General features: G+C 36.6%; 1 protein-coding gene across 5 annotated transcripts in view; it reads right to left on the bottom strand.

Moving 5' to 3' along the window:
• IDE (insulin degrading enzyme) overlaps positions 1-22,138 on the bottom strand; it is a 57,362-nt gene extending 35,224 nt beyond the window's left edge. Inside the window, exons 1-11 of one of the 5 annotated variants that reach the window (XM_015632559.3) lie at positions 22,053-22,138; positions 13,581-13,765; positions 11,976-12,183; positions 10,989-11,158; positions 8,698-8,820; positions 7,222-7,334; positions 6,662-6,824; positions 5,940-6,032; positions 5,312-5,403; positions 3,608-3,688; positions 1,485-1,588 (exon numbers count right to left, since the gene is read on the bottom strand). In XM_015632559.3, coding sequence (XP_015488045.1) covers positions 1,485-1,588; positions 3,608-3,688; positions 5,312-5,403; positions 5,940-6,032; positions 6,662-6,824; positions 7,222-7,334; positions 8,698-8,820; positions 10,989-11,158; positions 11,976-12,183; positions 13,581-13,740 — 1,307 coding nt within the window. In that variant the 5' untranslated portion in view covers positions 13,741-13,765; positions 22,053-22,138. Of the gene's footprint in view, positions 1-1,484; positions 1,589-3,607; positions 3,689-5,311; positions 5,404-5,939; positions 6,033-6,661; positions 6,825-7,221; positions 7,335-8,697; positions 8,821-10,988; positions 11,159-11,975; positions 12,184-13,580; positions 13,766-20,763; positions 20,786-20,988; positions 21,011-21,750; positions 21,906-22,052 lie in introns of those variants that run through there. The other 4 variants (XM_015632558.3, XM_015632557.3, XM_015632560.3 and 1 more) reach the window with 4 other exon arrangements.

The raw sequence follows: 22,138 nt of genomic DNA, 5'->3' as shown, positions 1-22,138 counted from the left end.
AATCACTTTGTCTAATGGGAGAAGACTAATGTAACCCTACAAAACTATTATAGGAAGATACATACCATAGTAAGTTATCATCTTCTTTGGTTACTATTGTTTTAAGCATGCTACACCTAAATTCTGTATCTTTTTAGAGTGACTTTTTCATCTCTAATTAGATTCTTGCTCATCTTGCTCTTTTCTTGTCCGACCCCCTTTTATTTCAGCAATGGACAAAGAGGAATGCAGAACTGCAAAGTGCTGATATGGGCCTACATTACCTATAGCAAAAGAACATTTTTGCTAAGTAAATGAGAAAACCACATTCTTCTAAAAACCATCAGCACTACTCTCATGCTTCTGGCCACATTCTACAGACTTGAATTTTCTCCCTCTACCAGTATTCTCTACACTTTGTCACACTAGTAACTTTTGAATTAGGTTCATTATGGCTGTCTTTTGCTGAAGTACTGACAGCTGGAAAGGATGTCAAAAGACTGGCACAGGCAACAACAGGAGTAACACAGGAAAGTGGTGAGTGGTCTGTAGCACCCAACAGCATCTGACAAGCTAAAGAATCTATGAATGTATGTACTTGTATTAATTTCCAATACCAATTTTTCAATTTTTAAGTAAGAACATGCTTTGGAAGTTCTCTGGGTAGTAACAAAGACCCAATTTATATTATGAATTAGATAATATTGACTATTTTCTTGCAGTGTTAAGAGCTGCACTTCAAAGCTATGTGAAGCTGTAATAAACATCACATCTCATTAGCACCTGCAGCTTCTTTACTGAATCAGCATCAGCTGAGCTTTACCTATTGCTTGTAAGCAATTCTAAAAACCAGTTAAAAGTTTGCATTCATGTGGAATTTGCTTAGGCTTTTTATAGAGAGCAAGTAATTACACATTCTCTATGTTAATTACTAAAAACTGCTTATATGTTAGAGGTATCAAATTTTCAAGAACTTAGGTGTTAGGGTAACATGAAAATACATTCAAAATAGAGAAGTACTATATACTTTAGGAAAGAGAACTGGAGATTTTCATTAAAGTATTGTTTGTTCAAAATATGATCTCTTGACATAGTTAAGCTTCAGTTGAAGTATCCCACACACATTACACACAGATGCACACCCACACACAAAGATAAAGGCCCTTCTTTAAAGGGCATTAATTACTATGGCAACTACTCTTGCTGATATAGGCAACTCCTTATTCTATCATTGCTTGCATATGCCTAGGAACACCAGAACCTCATAACATTTGCAAACTCAGTTCATCATTCAAGTTTATCTGATTTTATGCAATAATTATTTGAAATATATCAACCTTTGAAAATAAATTAACATATATCTAACACTTTCTCATAAATAGAAATGTAGTTAAGATTTTTCAATCACATTTACTTTGGAGCTGCAAGAGACACCTAAGATTTTGTATTTCATTAGTTTACCTGCCTTCTGATAGTTGTGTTTGTTAAAACACAGTTTAACTTACCGAACATTTTCTGGTCTCAATTTATCCAGTACCATCTCTATTAAATCAGGCCTGAATTCTTCAAGCAAATATTCAGCAGCCAGTACTTCTTCTATAGGATAATACTAAAAAACAACGCCAAGGAATATGTAGATGAATTAAACAATACTAAGCATGAAAAAGCTATGGCTCAGTAGAGGAAACAAAAGCAAACACTTCTGGTCATTAAATCCATATTACCTCGGTAATTTCAAATTAGGAGCATGTAGGATGTTTAAAAATCTCTCCCAAAACTAAACAAGAGGGAGTAGCATTCTAACTGCAATCATATTTCACAAGTATTAGGCAATTTTACATACTGTATACTTACCATTCTTCTCTCTTAGAATATTTTATGTCTCAGTATAAAAGTCACCCACCTTTATATGGTATTTTGAATAAAGTAAAAATAATATGGTAAATGCTGACCCCTGCAGGATATTTCTCAAGATAAAAGAATATCAAGTACTCACTAGAGTGCATTTGGGGAAAACAACACATAAATAAGCAAAATAAAACAAAGAAACAAAAAACCTAGATTTTTTTAGGACTCTCTAATAATTCAATTATTGTTTACAATAATTTAAAGGAAATTATATTTCAATATCTAAAAGCATAAGAAAAATTTAAGCACTTTTAATGCGAACATTTTTTGTTTAGGGTCAAACTGAAACTCTGAAGGTACATGGCAATTTAAGATTAAAAAAAGCTAAAACTCCTCTGAAAATTAGTAACGTGGTTGACAGGAAATCTTTCTTGATAAACACCTGTTTACCAAGGGAAAATTACCAGGTGACACAAGCACCGAGTAATTCCACTTTGCCATACAGGTATACTTTTTTCAACCAGAATTACTATAAAAAGGCTTTCTGAATGTTATATACTATACAAAAAAGTACAGTGGAATGATATCCAGAACAGAGAGTAAGTCTCTGTAAAAAGGATTCTGGAAAAGAGAAAGGGCAGTGGCGGGTGGAGATCAAGGACAATGAACCAAACCTGTGTTATTAAAAATTCAAATGTGAATGCTAAAGATCCAGAATTTGATGCTCATTTAACTACTAAAGAAGAATGAAAAATACTATTCATACTGCAAAGGAAAGCAGAAGAAAGACAGTGGGGAAAAAAAAAAAAGAGTCCTGGTTCAATACCATGCTCTTCAGAACAGTGTTGGCAACTTCCTGGCCTGATTTTTGGAGATAGCAATTGTAACCAGAAATGCTCCAACAAATAGAAGCCACTGAAAGTCTGTTTCAGAAGTCAGAAGTCCATTTATTAGAGATTTTAGGCATTTGACAGAAAAGCAAGAGACAGCATGCAAAGCAGGAGCTCTTTAAATATCCATTTACATGTTTTCAGCCAAGTATAATGCTTTTTAGCAAACAGAAAGAAAATTAGAAAATTAAACATAACTTTAGACTTAACAGATTAAAGGTCTATAACCAATAACAGTAAATCCTGAAAAGAAATCAAAAATTTCTCCGACTAGATGCAGACATTAGCTATGTAATGAAGAATGGCTGCCATGTATAAAAGCTGCGTAATTTCACTAGACAAAAAAAAAAATTCAGCAAACACCCCTAAATCTTCCTTTAGCACAAAATGAGGGAATTTTGCAAGAACTATTAAAGACCAAGTAAAACCTACATGATGATTCTCTTTCAGTACCAATATGCAATCACATAAGTAAAATCAAGCATGTGTAATTTGCAATCTTAATACAAACATTTCTGCTTACTGCTGTATTTCAACACCGTGAACTAAGGAACACAGTGTTTACGATCAAATATTATTTGTCAAATATTTCCCTAAAGAACAGTTAGCTACCAGACAAACACAATGGCAAGGTACATATGTCTTAAGAAACACTGAAACAGATCAAATAGCACCTCCAGTTACTGCATAATCAATTCTACCAAGAAATGTAAAATGGTAGAGTGAACAGAACTCCACTTACTGACTGCCAAAACTAAGGCCTATGCAGCATACAAGAAGTGCAAAGGACCTTCATATATGCCTGTATTTATTAAGTGTCTAATGAAACACACTGCTAAATTATTATTAGAAAAAACAACAGCCAAACAAAAACGACCCCCTCCACTTACATGCAACATTCCTCCAAGCTTTGATGTGTAACCTCGTGGTCGTTCCTTATCTTTAAATCTGAATGCCACAGCATTTAGATCCTAAAAAACAATGTATAAATTATTAAAGAGCATAAATTAAGAATTTTAAGAATATTTTAAGAATAATTACTATTTTAAGTATTTTAAGCCTATTTTAAGAATAATTACTACCTACTTAATTCCTTTTTATAATGAAAGAAAACAAAGTACTTTTGCTGTACCCATGTTATAGCAGACAACTGTCTAACTCAAGTTTTCAGTAATACTCAAGTTGCATCAAACTCACAGGCAATTTATGATAGTTCATACTATGAAGTGTTATACAAGTCTTCTAAAGTCAGATTTGACTCATCTATTTAAATTTCCTGATAATTTGAAAACACACCAGCTCTGATCCCACCAGTACACAGTGCTCCAGTGCAATGTTTGTCAGATATTAACAAACTGAAGCCTCTCTCTCTTCCTTTTCTCTTTCTTTTGTTCAGTCAGCCAAGAGTAAGTTTAGAGACAGAAAAAGTGCGTTTCTTTTTGCTGTCTCAGCCACATGAATAGAATACATCATTCTTAGGATACAATGGCAAGTGTGAATTAAAGAGATCTAAGACTTCTAAGCCAGTGAAAAGGACAGTCCATCCTTCCATGAAACCATGCAGAGACTAATTAACAATTCAGCTGAAAGTAAACTGTGAAAGATTCTTTTCATAGTAGTTTGCCAGCTCTCTGACTCACTCCACAGTCTCAGGAGTGCTGGGGCTGAGAGAAGAGGAGCAAGGGAAAAGCACAAGGATGAGACAGAAGAATGGAATTACCTTTTCCAAACCTTGTATTTGCTTACTCTCTCAGTGAAACAAATCCATGGGGACTTTTGGCAGAGGATAACAAGACCTGAGACTACTTTCACAGGTATATAGTGTCAAAATGTATGAAACAAAGCTAACCCAGCTACATAATTTCTAATTTCAGGGAAACTCCATAGCTTGGATCAAACAAAGCTGAGATAGTTTTTACCCAAGCATATGTACTGAACCAATGAGACTATATATATATATATATATATATATAAGTAACACTGGGGTTGTTTTCCACTGACACTGAGAAGACCAGTGCTATCTAACAGGACATTTTACATTTTTGCTCTGTGCACACAGAACTATCCAGACTTTTAAAAAGCATGAAGAGTTCAGCAGAGACTGATGTGTACTGCCAAAGTACTTCATGAAAAGCCTTTAGAAGACTTTTCAAAAAGATGAGAACAAACAACAGATTCAATGTCCTACTGCCTTTACAATCTCAACTATACAATTTGACACATGAAAGAAGGGAGGGGTACAATTGCAGCCATTTCCATTTCCAGTTCAATGTCACTCCACACAGTAAATGTTTTTCCCCTTCTTCAATGAAGACCAAGCAAAGTTATGTAAAATCCTTGTGGAGAGAGAAAGATCCTTCTTCCTCCACCTCCATTATGTTATCATAACTCCCAGCTCTGTAAGAGCATATCACACCTATGTTAAGACACTGTATTCTGAATGTACTTGTCATTTGTGTCATTTGCATCTTAAAAATTAATAAGCTTAATTACCATGTGATTATTAAATGTTAGTTACAAAGTCAAATAATCTAATAATAAAAAAAGATTGTAAAAAGACAACCACCACATACAGTACAGCCCCAATTACTTACCTTGCACTCTTGGAAAACCCATTCTTGAGGTCCTTCTGTACGTAGTTTTTGAATATATTGAAACATGTGCAAAATAATATCTTCAACATGCACTGAAAAGAAAAAAATACTTAATAATTCACTCAGATCTGCACAGAGAAGAAATTTAACAAACACAAATATGGTTTTATTTTCAATTACACTTCGATAGATCAAGATCTTTAAGTACATCTGCAATCCCACCAACAAAGTTAAAGTTGCTTTTCTCAAACATGAATTTAAGGTAAGTGTTTATGTCCCCAGCTAATTCCACAAACATGTCTTTATGTGAAAATATTGATTTAAAATACAATTTAACTCAGGTCTAAATAGTATGAATAAGTAGCACACAACTGTATTAAAAGCTCTTCTTTTAAAGAAGTTATTTAAAGTATTTAATTAGCTAATTTAATATAACCTTAAATAAGTTGATTTCTTATGTTAGTGGAAGTGTGTTAGCATACTTAGAGGAACTAAACACAGAATAATAACAAGTTAATTAAAATAAACAGGCTTTCAAGCTATATAATAACAATTAGTCTCTTCAGATACAAACACAAAACCATCACATCAGCAGTAACACGGAATACAGACACAGTGCTTCACTTACAAAGTCCTTCTTCGGTCAAGTCCACATTAATGATGAAAAACATGAAACCTCTAGCACCTTCCTTCTGGCCTCCAACAAGTGTATTTACCCATCCTATGTCATTAAAAAGAAACTATATTACATAAAAATATCTATAAAAATTTATGCAACTTTTTGCATGCTTCAGCAACATCATTTTTTAAAAACCTGTTTTGATTAATTTATATGTTTCCTTTATTTCCTTAATGTCTACAGCAACAGTCCAAGTTAAACATAACACAAGTTAGGATCTATCTGATTTTGTACTCAGAGTGATATGACAAACTCGGGATCATTTGATTACTGGATAATTTACTTCTGTTTGGAACAGAATGATACAAAGTAAGACAGCAAAAGGTACACCATTGAAAACTTCCAGACACTAAGAGAGAGACCTGACAGTAATTTCAAAGTTAGTGACAGAATAGAGACAAGATCATTATGCCGAAGGTCATATAACTCTCTAAACAAGGCACATAAAGGGGAGTCCAAGAAATAACAGCCTCAGCAGCCTGAATGACTGCTACCTGTTTATTCCTAGCTGCTGAGAAACAAAAATAAAGCACAAAATTACTTAATAGTTCAAATCACTCAAACAGACGAAGGCTTTAACATATAGAGGTCTATTCTAAGTGAAATGTAGCTAAACTTTAAAAAACTGTGTGATCAAATAATTTTCAATTCTCTACCTTCAAACGACTTACCTTTGGCTTTAAGCTCTGATAGAAGACTCCCTGGGCCTTCATGCCCAATCAGATGGCCAAGGTAATGGCCAGGGTTTGATTTATAGTACTTCTGAAGGTCTGGTATAGGAAATGTGACATAGAGATTTCTAATGTCCTTAATGGGTACCACTTTGTAAAGTTGCTGAGGGGAAAAACAAACAAGAAGACCCATAAACAAAGGAAAACTCATTTACTGTATTCATCTCAGGAGCATGTATCATATTCCCTTCACACACACACATTACAAACACATCTCCCAAATCTCAAAACTTAGGGCAACAGTTCAGCCATTCATGATACAAACAAAGAAAATTAATTATCTCACAGTTGCTTACAACTGCAACCAAATGTGCAACATTTACTATAAACTATACAAAACTATACTCAGCATGGAAAAGTGGGTGGAAAATAAATAAAAAAATAGGGAATTTAAAAGGGATGTTGATAAAAGAGTAGTGAAGTGAGCAACATATTACTGAAACATAAAAATTAACATTTAAAATATACACTCTGGATGGGAGACATATCTCTATACATACCCGGAGATGCTCTTCTTGGAAAGGATGTTCAGGAAACTCTGGTATAGGGACATTTTTATTTTCTACTTCTGAAAATAGCTTTACCACTAAGCAAGTCAGCTCATCCAAGGATTCTAGAACAAAGAAACATTAGGAAAAACACGGTCATTGTAGAAGGATTCTCACTTTTTTTTTTATTGTTTGGGAGACTCATGAATTATACAGAAAAATGGTTTTAATGGTGTTACGATTTTTAATTTCAGAAAGAAAATATTCATATTTAAATTTTTAACTGTAACATGCTTTAGAAGCACCATGCTTATTAAAGAAAGTCTTCAATCATTATTAAAATAAATCCTTTAACTGAAAATACATGTTTTGCAGATTAAACTAAGCTAAAACTGAAAGATACATGAGATATCAAACACTTAAAAAAATAAAACATTCCACAAAAAGCTTAAGGGACATGGAATTTTCTAGAGTGAAAGCAGCTTTGCCAAAACTTCAATTTTCTTTAGCCTCAGATCATGCCCAGTACTTCAGGTACACTGTGAGCCAGGTCTATCCTTAGCACCCAAAACACACACACTTGTGACCTGTTCAAACACTTCTAATTTTACATCCATTCTAATTTCAGTCTGTGACTGCACTACTTTGCCAGACTGAGAGAAGACCACTTGCAGAAAGAATACAATGATGTACATTAACCCAAAATTGACCTAGACCATTTCTGTTGAAATTCTGCCTTCAAAATTGCTTTCTGCCTCAAAAATGCATTTTGGAGCACTTCTCAAAGTAAGCAAAAATGAAAGATACTACTGACAATTTTTTAGTGAAAGGCTTCCAAGGGTGGGCACTGGAGTTTCTTGGACATCTCAAAGTACAACCTTAAATCTTGGAAGATTTTTAAAAGCATTTACCTTGTTATCAAAACAATCCCAGTTAGACTGAGAAAGTAGAATCTTTCCTGCCCAATATATGCATGCTCCTACAGTACGCTAACAGAACTGTCCAGGGGAAAAAAACTAACAAAGCAATGGAAACTAAGAGGGTCCACTACACACTAAAATTTTGTGAACTGCAAATTATTCTATTAAAAACCACCAATTTTTATGCATATCAGCAAAATAAACATTCATTTAATCTTGCAGGGACAGCTTTCCTTAGTACAGATTTACAGTCGCCAAGGTGACTGTTACTGAAAAAGTTTCCATGTAAAATTCTTCAGTGAACTTGCTTTTGATTACATTAAAAGCTTGTTTTCTTCCATTTGTACTCACCATCTCAACATTACTGTGAAACACCATACAAATAGCAGTCTGACAGTGCATTTTCAAAAAGCAAACAGTTTTCAACACACTGCTATTAAGCTTTTGCCAAACCTATGGTATCTTAGATACCATCTCGACTGTGGAAGGTTCTAAGCAGTTGGAACATCCATTTTATTTTTCTTAAGTATATATGTAAAGTCTTAACCAACCAACAGAACAAACTTACCTCTTCCTAAGACACAAATAGCCATTAAATTTGATGAATAATAAGTAGAATGGAACTTCAGTAGCTCTTGCCTTACATCTATTCCTTCTTGGGTTGGTCTAGTTTCCAGAGTGAATTTGTTCCCTGTAACAGAAAAACAATTAAAAATATTTGATGTTTAACAACATTTAATGTTTATTAACTTAAAAATCAAAAAGAAATATATAAATTAATCATTGAGTTCTTTTAGATGGATAGTAATTTTAAAAATAATCAATATTCACAGTAAGAAAACTAGATAAATACGGTCTTCTATTTTAAATATTTTGTCTCTATTCCTCACCATCTGCAAACAAATTAAATGGCCAAGTTCTAGACAACCTACTCTGTTTACTCCCACAGCATCAACACCTAAGTTAAAATAGAATAACATAGTTAAAGCTTCAGTCAATAACTCTGCTGTTACAGTACTGGAGGACTTTAGGAATCAACAGTCAGAAGACACCTTGTGTAGGAAATGTAGGAAAATGGACACTAGCCAGTGCAGAAGTGCCTGGAAAATTACTTGACACTGAGGGTAATGATGGAGAAGAATCACCATCACAAGCATTAATTCAGGGAGATCAGTGAAGGCTATCTGGGGAAAAATGCACACCCTTAAAAAGACAACTGGAAGGTGCATTTGTTTCTATGGACAGAGAAGGAATTATAGAAGGTTTGCTGACCAAACAGGGTGCATAGTAATGAGGAGTGATGTGAAGCATCAGATGGAGTAATTCCCATACTCTGCTAAATTAACATCTCAGCTGATCAAAAGGAAACAGTAAGGATGCCAAATGCATCACAGTTGTCATCCCTTTGGGTAAATAAAAACCAGCAAAGCTGAGCCCTACTTCTGCATAGTCATACTTACTGGAAGGCTATGTGCTGTAATTTTATTTCAGAATCAGAACCTAATCTAAGGAGAAAGGAATATGACTATTACTGTTGAATTACTGTTGAATTTTGGGAAAAGTTTGGGTATTCTCCCTAAAACAGTTCACTTGTGTGAGCTAGACAACCTTCTTAAACTGTACAAAACTATTTCTGCAATTTCCATTTATGTTTTCTGTGCGCTACATAAAAATTAAATAATGTCTTCAGTAGCAGAGATTACAGAACGTACTTCGAACACCTGCCTACTAATTTACAGCTCCAAAGGTGTCATTTAAAAATTTACCTGTTTGAAAAATGGAGTTATAGTTTCATTTTTACAGACAGCCTCTCTTTACTGGTCAACAGAGCAATACCTGCTCTTGCAGCAGGTGGCTACCAGACCCATAAATATGTTCTCCATCAACAGATGTAAAGGTACATCTTGTCTTTTTAGAGACAGAGGAAAAAACCACTGCCTTAAAGCTCAATATCTGCTCTCCCATCCTCCTACTGCACGCAATACTAGAGTCGATTATTCATAAAGCAAACTGACCCATCCACAAAACACATTTTTTGAGCACATTATACTCAGTGATTAAACAGTGCAGTCCTGTAACTTTGAAGGTTTCAAAAATAAATTCATGTAGAAAATCATGTCTATCAAAAAAAAAACAACCACCCAATATTTAGATTTCTACCAAATCATCAAACATTTGTGGTTTTGTCAAGAACTATGGTATCTTAAGTTTAATGCTTTTTGAATTGAGGTTCTGTGGTGTTTACTTTAAATTGTTACTAAGCATCCTGTCAATAATTAAGCCTGAACAACAACAAAAAATTAAATACAGCTATATTAATAAGCTAAATACAGTAGGATTGGAATTTGTCCAATATCATTTTATCTGTCCATCTTCTACTGTCGTGCTCTATTGTTTAGATTTTGTTTCTATATTCCTACTCAATAATTTTCACAGTATTTTGCTGATCTTTCTGATTTGACCTAGTCACTGTCATCTAGTCTAAATGCAATATTAAGTAACAAAAAGCATGTGGCTAACAGCAATTTAAACACAATTCATTCTCTTTGTTATACACAAAGACTTAGCAGTACCAAATTATGACAAACCCAGTAACTGGAAAACAGCACTCACTGCAGTAATTACCAGAACTGTACAGATTGATTCATCGTTGTACTCAAAGTCTTGGATCACTTTTTCCTATGCTTTTGTCTAGCTCTGTTTAGTCTATGATGTGAAAAATGTGATAAAGCACCATAATAAACATTTATGGAGAGGAAAATAAGAGAATTGCTAAAGTCTGTCTTTGGAAATTTTATATAAGCAATAATACTATGTATGTTATACAGAACTCCACTGGATAATTATACTCTGACAAACCTGTTCCAAATTTACTGAAGGGATGGTTGGGGTTTCCAGTAGCCTTCTCCAATTGAAACAACCTCCAGGCATCATTCATCAGATTCTTCTCATGCTCAGAATCAACAGCATTCACTTCCCTATCTTTGCAACTTTCATCAAACAGGGGGCACAGGAAAAACTGGGCAAATCTAAAGAGAAAAAAATTTAGTTCAAGTCAAGAATACTGTAAATAAATTGTAACAGGAAAGTATAAAGCTTGGTACCTCCTGAAAACAGCTGAATACCTTATTTTTTAACGCAGAACTTACTAATTCTGTAAGTTTTGATGCTAATTTAATATTATTATTTCTCAATTTCTTAGTTTATAAATGCAGACAACATGTTCATCATACAAGGTAGTACAAGAATCAAGAGCATCACAATTACCACAGTGAAAATTTCTCCTGTTCTTAGGTTTAGCTGCAAGAGGGTCTTAATTTCACCAATCAAATAAATCTTGTCAGATGTGCAGGGAGAAGCCAAAGAGAAAACTCACTGTACCTCACTGACTATACACCTTTTAATTTCTGTCCCCTCCCCCAAAACACTGAGATTTCAGCAAGTTCTCCCTATTGAGCGTCCTTAAATATTTCTAGATTTCACCCCTGTTTTGCTTTCAATAAGGATCCCATGGGAAGCACAGCATTTGATTGCACCATGCCAGTATTTGCACAATGTGTAAATTCATGATCATACTCTTTGTCCCACATTTCCAAAAATATTCAGTGTAAACACAACATTTAAATTTCCAAAATTGTGTCACAATGAAGAACTCTCCTAAATAAAACAAAAAATCTGAGTAAGACTTTCAAGCTGAAAAATATCTGGTTATCATATTTAACAAAAGATGGTTTTTACCTTTTTTTTAATATCATAATGATAGAATTATAAAAAAACTTTTACACTAATAAATTCAAGTAGAACCTCTGTGACAAAAAAATTAAATACTAAAAAGAATGTGTTTACCTATCCAGTGCACCTTCTAGATGTTCATGTGACACATCAAAGTAGTAGTTGGTATGTTCTCCACTCGTGAAAGCATTTGAGCTCCCGGCATGCTCACTTAGAAATTGGCTGTACTCATTTTCTTTTGGATATTTCTTAGTTCCCAGGAACAACATATGCTCACAAAAATGACTAAGCCCAGCAATGTTGGGGGGATCGGACAACGATCCTACAAGAGGAAAAATTTCATGTAACCATTCACAAAATGTAGTACTAAAACATTAAATCTTTTAAAGTACTCTCTATTACAGTATGTTGCTTCAGGCAATTATATCAATTCTGTGGCTGTAAGAAGACACTTGTGCAATAACAGTCAACTAAACTTAATATTCAAAAAAATATTTTAAAAATCAGAATTAGTAACTGAACCAATTAGTGTATCAAACTGCCTCTCCAGTTCAGCTTCCAATTCCTTCTACAGATGATTTTCAATTGAAGTCCATGACTCATAATCTGTAAAGACCTGGCAAATCACACTGTTCTGAAATCTATACCTCGACTTTAATAAGTGCATTGTGTTAAGAGGCAGCAACTGCCAACCATAATTAAAGAGGTATTTATCCTATGGTTTATAGGACGAGTGATAACCTGTAATTGCCTGAACACATGCAGCTATGGATGACCAGCTAATAGGCGTGAAGGCAAACAGATTAAAAGACAACAATGATTTGTAAGAATGGAAGACAAAGGCTGAAGTTTGAGAGTGGCAGTCCCGCCTTGGAGTGTGCAGCAACGTGTAGTGAGAGAGTGGAGATGAAGGCAACAGATACATCTCCTCCAGCACACGTGCAGGAATTGGATGCTACAGTTGGCTATCACTAACACAGGACCTAAACAAAACCACATTCAGGATGCTCAGAACTAGCTAATGATCTGGGACAGCCATCCCCATAACAAAAAAGAACAGAAGTTTTTGAAGTCCCTCTATTACTTCTGCCCTAACACAAACAGCAGCAAGAGCTCCCACTTACAGACATGGCTAGAGGGTGTTTAGATTATGCACACATGAATTGTACTTTCCAATCAACTGAAAATTTACAGTTTGAGATATACCTCAGATATAAGAAAAGGCTTCCATTATTCCCAAGAGTCAAAGCAATTCCCTTCCCCTTCTATTTCCCATATTTCTGTTGCACACATAAGCACCACTGAAGTTAGGGAGTGCCTCTCTAACTTCCCTAGCACTACAGCATTTTCTCACCTCTACACATCAACAACTTAGCATGAAAAAAAAAAAGTCTGACATGACAGATGGAGCTGTCTGAAATAATTGCACTTGCACCCGCCCCTTTTCTGCTTACAAAAGAGCTTTCATAACATGAAACTTAATGGTTAAAAGCAGTCTTTCGACTGACTTCGCTACACTTGAGTAAACACAGAGCACAATAAGAGCATTTAGCTCTAATAATTTTTGATTTGATGTGCCAAAGAATTAAATAAACTATAAATTACAATAAAGGCTAGGCTGCCAACTGCATACCACTCCTGTCAGTTTATTTGCATCAAGATACCAAAACCTGAAGCATTTTTATTAATGACGTAACGAACACAACATGAATTGAATACCTATGTGGACATCAAGTGCCGCTGAGGACTTATCTGTGGTGGGGTCACTAATGAGAAGAGCTTTAATGCCATTTGCCAATTCCAGTCCACGATATTCTCGTTTATCTTCAGGTGATTTGATAATTTCATTTGTTATTCTCTTAATAGCTGGATTGTTCATTTTGTTGTTTGTCTCCTTTTGAAACCTTAAAGAAAACAGAAGAAATTTTTTACTATTTTCATTTAAGCCTTGCTAATATTTTAATATTATGCTAGACAATACAGGGCTATACGAACAGCTAGAAGTTCTATTACGCGTAAAATTCACTGAACTTGCCTAAAATTCAGATCCTGAAACATACTGCTGCTAAAACAAAAAAGAAACCTTGAAGACCAAGAAACACAATAAAGATGTATATCATTTAACTGAATGCTTCAAGTATCACATTAATTGTAATTTAAACAACCCAAATTTAATAAATGTCATCCCCTTATTTGATTATTATATAAAATAAATAAAATTAAACATATCGTGCTATTTCAAGTATAATTTAAAATTTCAGGGTATTCCACATATCTGAATTGCTGATTATATTACAAGTGTGGTAACTCTGATTGTCAAATAAACAACATTCTACTAACAAACCACTGGATTTGTACACTCAAGCAAGAAACGGTGACACTGTTTGCAATAGTGCCGTAATACGAAGACTGCAAAACTGCCATGATAAACAGGAATAGATTGCCTCACATATTTAAACTTCTACCATTAGTTTAACAGATGCTACAAGACACCCTTCTTTAAAGGAATGATGCTGAAATGCTAAGGAATTATGTGTGGCTGATTTAGAATCTGAATGTCTCCAAGCAAAAGCTATAAACAATATGAAGTAACTTTTTAAAATGTGTGGCTCAGTGCATTTTAGAAGGAAACATATAAAGTAGTAAAACATGGTTTTCTCACACTATGAAATTCTTTGAAAAACAGAAAGACAGTCAAATGTAATCACTAAACAGTAGCTGAAATGCTGAATTTAAATTTGTACACTCTTATCTAAACTGGTCATTGATCCACTAGTTTAACCCTGTACTCAGGCTAATCCTGGTTGGAATATCTGTGGGTCTTCTTGCACCAAAAAAATGCAGATACCATTGAAATACAAAGATTACTCCAAGTACCACAATATCCCTGTTTCTCTACATCAACAGCATGGATACAAACCATGCTGACAATTAAAAGATGCCTCCATGTTCAAAATTCAGAGTCTTAACAAATATTCTACTAAAATTAATTTAAATACAATTCATTAATTGTGTTTAATTAATAAGCTACTGTGTAAAATTTTTGAAGTGAGAATAGATACTTTTCATATATGAAAATCAGTAACTAAACTGCTCCCAACTGTTTTTCACTTGCACACAAACTGGATTGACAACAAGTATGTGGGAGAACAAGATGTCCCTTAAGCTCCTGATTCTGTATCTGCTAATGAACACCTATACCTTGGTTTTCAGCTAGAATATTCTATCTCAATAAGATTGATTGTCAGAAGACACATATATACTATAAACTACTTGAGTTGTGGGGTTTTTTAAATGTTATACAATTTCCTTGTCATCTGATATTGCCTTGTTATTTCTATACCCCATCACTAAGTCACAGAAGTTTACTGTTTGTTCAGATGACTCATATTTCCAATGTGATTCACCAAATTATGCAGCTATGAAACCTTATGAGATTTCAATTGATGTCTTACGAAGCTGTACACCTCCACTCCATTTTATTATGATTCCCTACTTCTGCCTCCTTCATAGTCTACTTCCAGCTTGGTAGTGAAATTCCAGTACAGGAAAAATCTACAATTTTCAAAAGGATGACATCAGTAATTAAGCCTTCAAATCAAGGACTGAAATTTTTATCTCCACCTTCACTGTTATTTCAATGGGCAGAGTGAATATAACATTCTCTAACTTCAAATGGGTTTGCATGATTACCTACGATTATTTTGCTGCAAAGTGAATCATAGTACCAGACAACTCGAATAAAAGCAAGGGCTGATCAACTATGCAATACTCCTGGAAGGCAAATACGTCAAAAGGGCAAGACAACTCCTTTCTGCTTAAGTACTGTTCCTCCTGCTGATATGTTACTACAGTACAAAAGTGAAAAAACTTCACTTTAGAAAGAACTTTTATACCATTATGTTTTCTTAAGGAGTAAACTGTAGGACCCAATACTAAACATTCCCTCATATGACTGTTTTCCTGTGCAGCTTTCAAGTAAGTGCAGACGCTTTATAAAAATACCACATTCCATTCCTTCACACCAGAATCCTGAAACTCTATAAATCACTTCCTGACAATAGAACTGCTTTTAACCACAGGCAAAAAAAAAAAAAAAAAGTAAGACAACCAGAAATCCTGTATTTTTTGAGAAGTAGCTTAATTTCTAAAGCCATGTTCAGAAGCTGTCCTAAAGTCCATGTGCTATAGCTACTTGCTGTACTGTCATTACAGTGAGCACTGGATGCTGCTGCTCAGTAGCTAAACAATTCTTCCACAAAGGAGGTGCTATATTTATTGCAGAGCTAATAGCCTAACAAAAACATTAAAATAAATATTGCCATACTGCTTTCGCAAAAGAGAAGCAACAGAGAATGAGCTGATAAAAAGCTAAAATTGCATTACTGTGGCAGTGGAAATTCTTCCACTCAAAAAATTACAGGTGGAAAGATGACCAAGGTAGAAAGAAAAAAATAGGGATGTCTGAACTGAGAACAGTGTCCTCAATGAATACGAAATATTCTTTCTTCTCATCAAAACTACTTCACTTGTACAAGAAAAGTGTCAGTTAAAACCAACAGTGAATTTTCAATTACAGCACTTCTAGTGAAATTATATTCTATTCTTTGAGGTTCCATTTTTGTAATCATTTCCAGGCAGGCAGTCCCTTGGAACCAGCAAGGCTCTCTGGAGATGCCAGGTTTCACCTGCAAACAGAGTATTAGAGAGTGGGATTAAGTGATATATGAGTCTCCTTCACTATTTTAATCTCTCGGAGTTATTTTAGCAAAGTTACTTTAATTAAAAATTAGCCTGTGTAGTCAAATATAAGTCCAATGTTTGAACAATTAAAGGACCACGTTTGAAAACCAATTAACAGAAACTCCTGAGGGTTGTTTCAATGCAAGAATGTGACTAGCTAATAAAAATATGACCCCCAAGGCACAAACTCCAAAGTTCTTCTCAAGATAGTTTCTGTCATGACAGTATGCACATACTGAAGTCAAGTGCTAGTACATAGGTCTGCTCCAGATGAAAGGCAAGTTACCATCTCAGCAGGTTTTGATGCTTGCATTCTATCAGTTGCCTTAACATTCACATGTGCTCAAAGTTTTTATGCAGCTAATTGCTTACCATTTACCAGACTGAAGTGAAACCTTCATTGAGTGAGAACCTCTGTTCTGTCCTGCAAGGGAGTTACCATTGGTAACATGTTCTCTGTGTTGTTTACTAATCCAGCTTGGTTTACACGAAGGTTTCTCCAGCTGCCAAAGCGTGGAGTGAAAGAAGTGCTGTGTGCTTTGGCAGGAGGCCCGGTGCTGCAGAACTACCAGCCAGAGTTTTCTCACCTCTTACAAGGATGACAGCACCAAACTGAGCACTCTGGAGGAGCCCATGAACAACTTCAGTTGCAAGCTCATGGCTTTGCAACAACCAAGTAAATCTGCATTCTTGCACAGCTCTGCACCCCTCCTCTTTGTCTCTTGCACCTACTTCTGATCATGACAGCAATAGAATTATGTCACCAGTAAAACAATCAAGAATTTACCTACTCTCTTAGCATTTCCATTCACCTGTATGTTATAATAATAATGGGGTCTTTTAGACTAAACTGTAGGCAGGAAAGTTAAATCAATTCAGGTGAACATTACCAAAAGGGATTCTTTAAGAGACTATCCATACTCTTTCAGGTTACACATTCATCAGTTGTTCTTTTAGGCACTTAGAGATTAAAATGCCTCATGATTCAACATCCATAAAACATCAATCTTGTGTGAAATTTTCTTGTCATGAAGCTAGAGAATGTATGAGATCCCAACACATTCCTGATACTGATCTAAATAATTCTGATTGCATGCATAGGCAGACAGACTGCATAAGCAGACAAACTGCTAAAAATTTATCACTTTTAAACTCATCAGGAATTCAGTATACTACTTCATACACAAAAGATCCAACTACAAAGCCCCACAATGATTTAATCAGTGCTCCCAAGTTATTAAGAACAACTAATCATGCCAAATCAGGCAAGTTTGAAGATGATGAATATTTATAAGGTTTTGTTATGTAGTTCATTTTGAAGAAATTCTAAAGTCTCGCTACAATTAAAGCATTTTCAGAACCTCAGTCTGCAGCTTTTTGCCAAGTCTATAATTGACTCCAAAAATTCCCTCCTAATGATGGTGGCCAGGGCAGATGCCTGCCATGCTCTTGTTTCCCAGATTCCAGCTTCTACAACTTCTAGATCACAGCAGTAAAACTTGGTCTGCCACAGGCTGCACTGCCAACGTGACAGCAGAAACACTGGTGTGTAACACCAGTGTACAGGAATTACCAGTAGCATTAATGAGACCATACCACGTGTGACCTTGGCAAAAACAAGGGCCCTGGTAGTTTCACATATGAGATCAGGCCCCAGCTGAGTAACTCACCTGAGAAGTACAATGATGTGCTGGCCAAATGAGATGGGACATACAATCAAAACACTATAAAACTAATTTACTGCCCTAAATACAGTCCTTAATTTGACCACTTCACAGTTTCCAAAGCACTGAGTAAAAAAGTCAAACAAAAAGGCAGGACCTTATACAATTTGATGTTATACAGAGCAATAAAGATAAGTTGTTTTTTTAATTCTAAATAACTTGAGCTTACTTTTCCTATGTCCTAAAAAATTGCCCCAAACAATTCATCCAAAAACAACCTCTAAAGTAAACAAGCTCTAACCGCATTCACCAGAAACAGAACAATTAATCTTTCCCTAACAATTCTTTGCTTCAATATTTTACAAAATTCCATAAGGGTTTTGAAGCCTTTGATTATTTGGAAGACCTAGGGGGGGAACATTAAGTAAAATTATCTGGCTTTAATCTTTAGATGTCATTAATATAGAGGATCATTAAAATTTCCACACATCTGGCATAGTAGTTTGGCTTACATCAGTATTTTCAAACTGCACATTAATAACATGACTGATCAGACACACTAGTTTCTGTGCTATGTGACCAACTGCTTCAAAGCATATTTTACACATTTTCTTAAGAAATGTACTCATTACTTCAATTAATTACTTTATTCATTGAATACTCGCAGACCAGTGGTTCTTATTCTCTCTTCCTCCGCCCCTGACATCTTTGTTCCATCATCCTACAGTTGTAGGGCTTGCTCTACAACCCCAGGACTGTGGTGGTGTCTAGCGCATGGCCCTGCACACACTGAGGAAATGTTAAACTGGATGCTACAGGAGAGACCTCTGTGCTTTATTCAAACTGTGTTCTGATGTGTATTTCATAGACTTTATGTGCAAGTAGCACATCAGATTGCCCAAAACTCTTTGTAAAGCCAACTCACTTAATGCTTTATGCTACCATCTGTCTTACACCCTCAAAAAGAAAAAACTTGTGAGGTTTGAATTAAAAAAAAAAACAAACTAAAAACAAAACAAGATGAGACTAAAACTTCAGTTATACTGCATAACAACATGAAATTCACAGAAAGATGAGAGAACTGGCAAGAAAATCTGATCTAGCAACAAAAACACAGAGAACTTTAGAATTCTGAATCATTAAAAGCACTGTAATCCCACATTAAAAGCAACTGTTTATCCAACGCTTGAGCTTTGACATGAGCAACAAACCCATAACAATGAGCAGTTTACAAGAGTCAGCGGTGTTTCAACAAAAGAAGTCCTGGCTGTTCACCTATTTTGTAGTTAAATTTTTACGATTTTGGACAATTCAGTTCTGGTTCTACTGTTAAAATTATAAACAAACTCTCAGCTCTACAGCATTCTTTTCCATATCAATTGTTCAGGCAAGCTACTTCTGATTCATTCTAAAAACAAGATGTAGAAGGTAAGTTTTCAATATAAAACTAGAAAAGTAACTTTCAAACAGGATCCATCAAAAATCACCTTATTATATACACACAGTGCTATCTCATAAGAATATTTCAGCAACTTATGGGCATCATAAAAACTGAAAGCAAAGATACTCACTGACTGATTAAGCATACACAAATACACAACCAGACACAAAACTGATTGAAGCAATTTCTCTAGATTTTTACTACGGACTTTTTGATTTCTATGCTGTTAAAAGATCAGACATCCAAAGTTCCTACAAAAGTATCTAATACAGTAAAATAATTATATCAAAAATATCAACCCCACATGCCACTTCTCAAATGGTCTGACTGCATTTTGTAGTAAATTACTTCTACAATAACACCTATAGCTAGGAGCCTAATACCTTCCTGCACAGTGAAACACCAGAGGTAATGCACTTCTTGTCCCTTCCCTCTTTCTTCTGGATCTAACAGGGGAGGGGAGTGCTTCTGTATTCATGTGCAAAGTAAGTTATATACATGACACTTTAATCCATTCCCAAGGTAACGTTTTATCCAAGGGATTAAACCACAGCCTTACACTGTCTGAAGACAGAAAGGAGAAAGCAAGCAAAAAAGGCAGGCAAACATATCAATCCCAAAAAGAATAAGTAATTTTCATGCTGTACATCAGATAAAAAGGAGGTAAGTTGTAACTGAGAAATTATCTTGCTACTTGACACAGAGATGAAAGTTTAAAATGTTATGAAAAGAAAAAGTTCAAGCAAGAACAAAATACAGAGATGGAAACAGGGAAGATGTAACTGAAAAAAGGATTCTTAATTTTCACATCTTAAAAAATCATCTCATGCCTGCTCTCGTTTCATTATCATTTATGTAAATCCTAATTCACAATTAAAATTAAATGGATGATTAAATCATGGTTGTAGGCAGCATGAAAACATAACCGGCCTACTCACACATATAAAGTTAAGTCCAAATACTACATATATTCACACGCATTAAGAGGAGTAATCTAGCAGGAGATACTACAGCCTGAGAAAAGCACTGACTCCGAATATACACTGTGGATTACCTTTACGATTCTGAAGCATAAATAGCAATAATGAACAGTAACAATACATCCGAATTTTGACACACGAGCGCCGACAGTATGAGTCATCATAACTCACTTTTTTCCCCGTTAAGATGCTACTTTTGACGTCTCTAACTTATGCAGTATTAAAAATAGGTTTGTCTACTAAGGTAATAGATACACTGTTAATGAAAGAAAGAAAACAAATTAGCCTTTTCCCCTTACCCCCAGCTCCCTTCCCGGACAAACTCTGCAGAGTTTTTACGCAGTTTAAATTGTCCCTAAAAGTGAGTTATGCCAAGTCTCCCGCCCGCTCCTCCATTGATCACGATTAGTTGCGCTCTCTGCACTGGAGCTGGTGACACTGGGAACACAAACACGCAGTAACAAGCCCCGCACAATGCCAGTGCCAGACAACTCGTCAGAAACTGAAAAGGCCACTCCCATCAAGTTTGGGTAACTGATAGCAGTTTCTTAAAGATTTTAAACTTTTTTCTTTTTTCCATAATTATGCCTTAGGAAGACATGGCAAGTTAAGTAACACCACAATTCAAGAAGGTTTTTTGAGAGGGAAGTAGAACAACAAAGCAAGCCCCCGGGCAACGAAAGCCTGCTTTGTCAAGGGAGGTGCAGCTGCTAATACCGGAGCACGTCAGCCCGGGCTCTCCCGGCCGGCAGAGCAAGACACAAGACAGGACACAAGGCATGGCTCAGGCCTCCTCGGCACACACGACCCCGCCGCCCCCATCTCGCCCACCGCCTCCCCGGAAGGCTCCGGCGCCAGCCCCGCTCCGCGGCCCGAGCTCCCCCGGCTCCCCGCCGCACTCGGGGCAGAGCGGGCGCTCCCCTGGACTCACAAGGTGCCCCCGTCCGGCCGCGCCGCCGCCTCTTACACAACACCGCGGGGGCTCTCCGGCCTCACGGCCCCGAACCACACGGCCCCGGGACCCGCGGCCCTGCCCCGGCCCCACCGCACTCGCACCGTACCCGAGAGAGCTGCGCCGCCGGCCCTGAGGGAAAGAGCGCGAGGCCGGAGTGGCCCAGGGGCGCGTCCAGCCCGGCAGAGCCCGGCTCAGCACAGGGAACAGCCGCTGCCGCATATCCCTGGCGGCCCCGCCGCCAGCACTGGCCTTTCCCCGCCGCCGCCCGGCCCGGCTCCGCTCGCCTCAGCACGCGCCGCCCGCCGGCGCCATGTTCTCCGCCCGCCTCCCCCCGCCGCCCGGCCAATCCCTCCCGGCGCCCGCGGGGTCCCGTCCGCCCTCCGCGCCCGGGCCTGGCGGGACCCGTACCTGGGGGTGCCGGGAGCTGCCGCCTCTGCCGCCGGGAAGGCCGGGGCTGCGGCTGAGGAGGGGGCCGGGGGCCTCTGGGAGGAGGC

The sequence above is a fragment of the Parus major genome, chromosome 6 (genome assembly GCF_001522545.3).
Source record: "Parus major isolate Abel chromosome 6, Parus_major1.1, whole genome shotgun sequence".
Classification (NCBI taxonomy): Eukaryota; Metazoa; Chordata; class Aves; order Passeriformes; family Paridae; genus Parus; species Parus major.
Note: the sequence above shows the minus strand (reverse complement) of the source record. Positions and strands in the feature narration are given on the sequence as shown.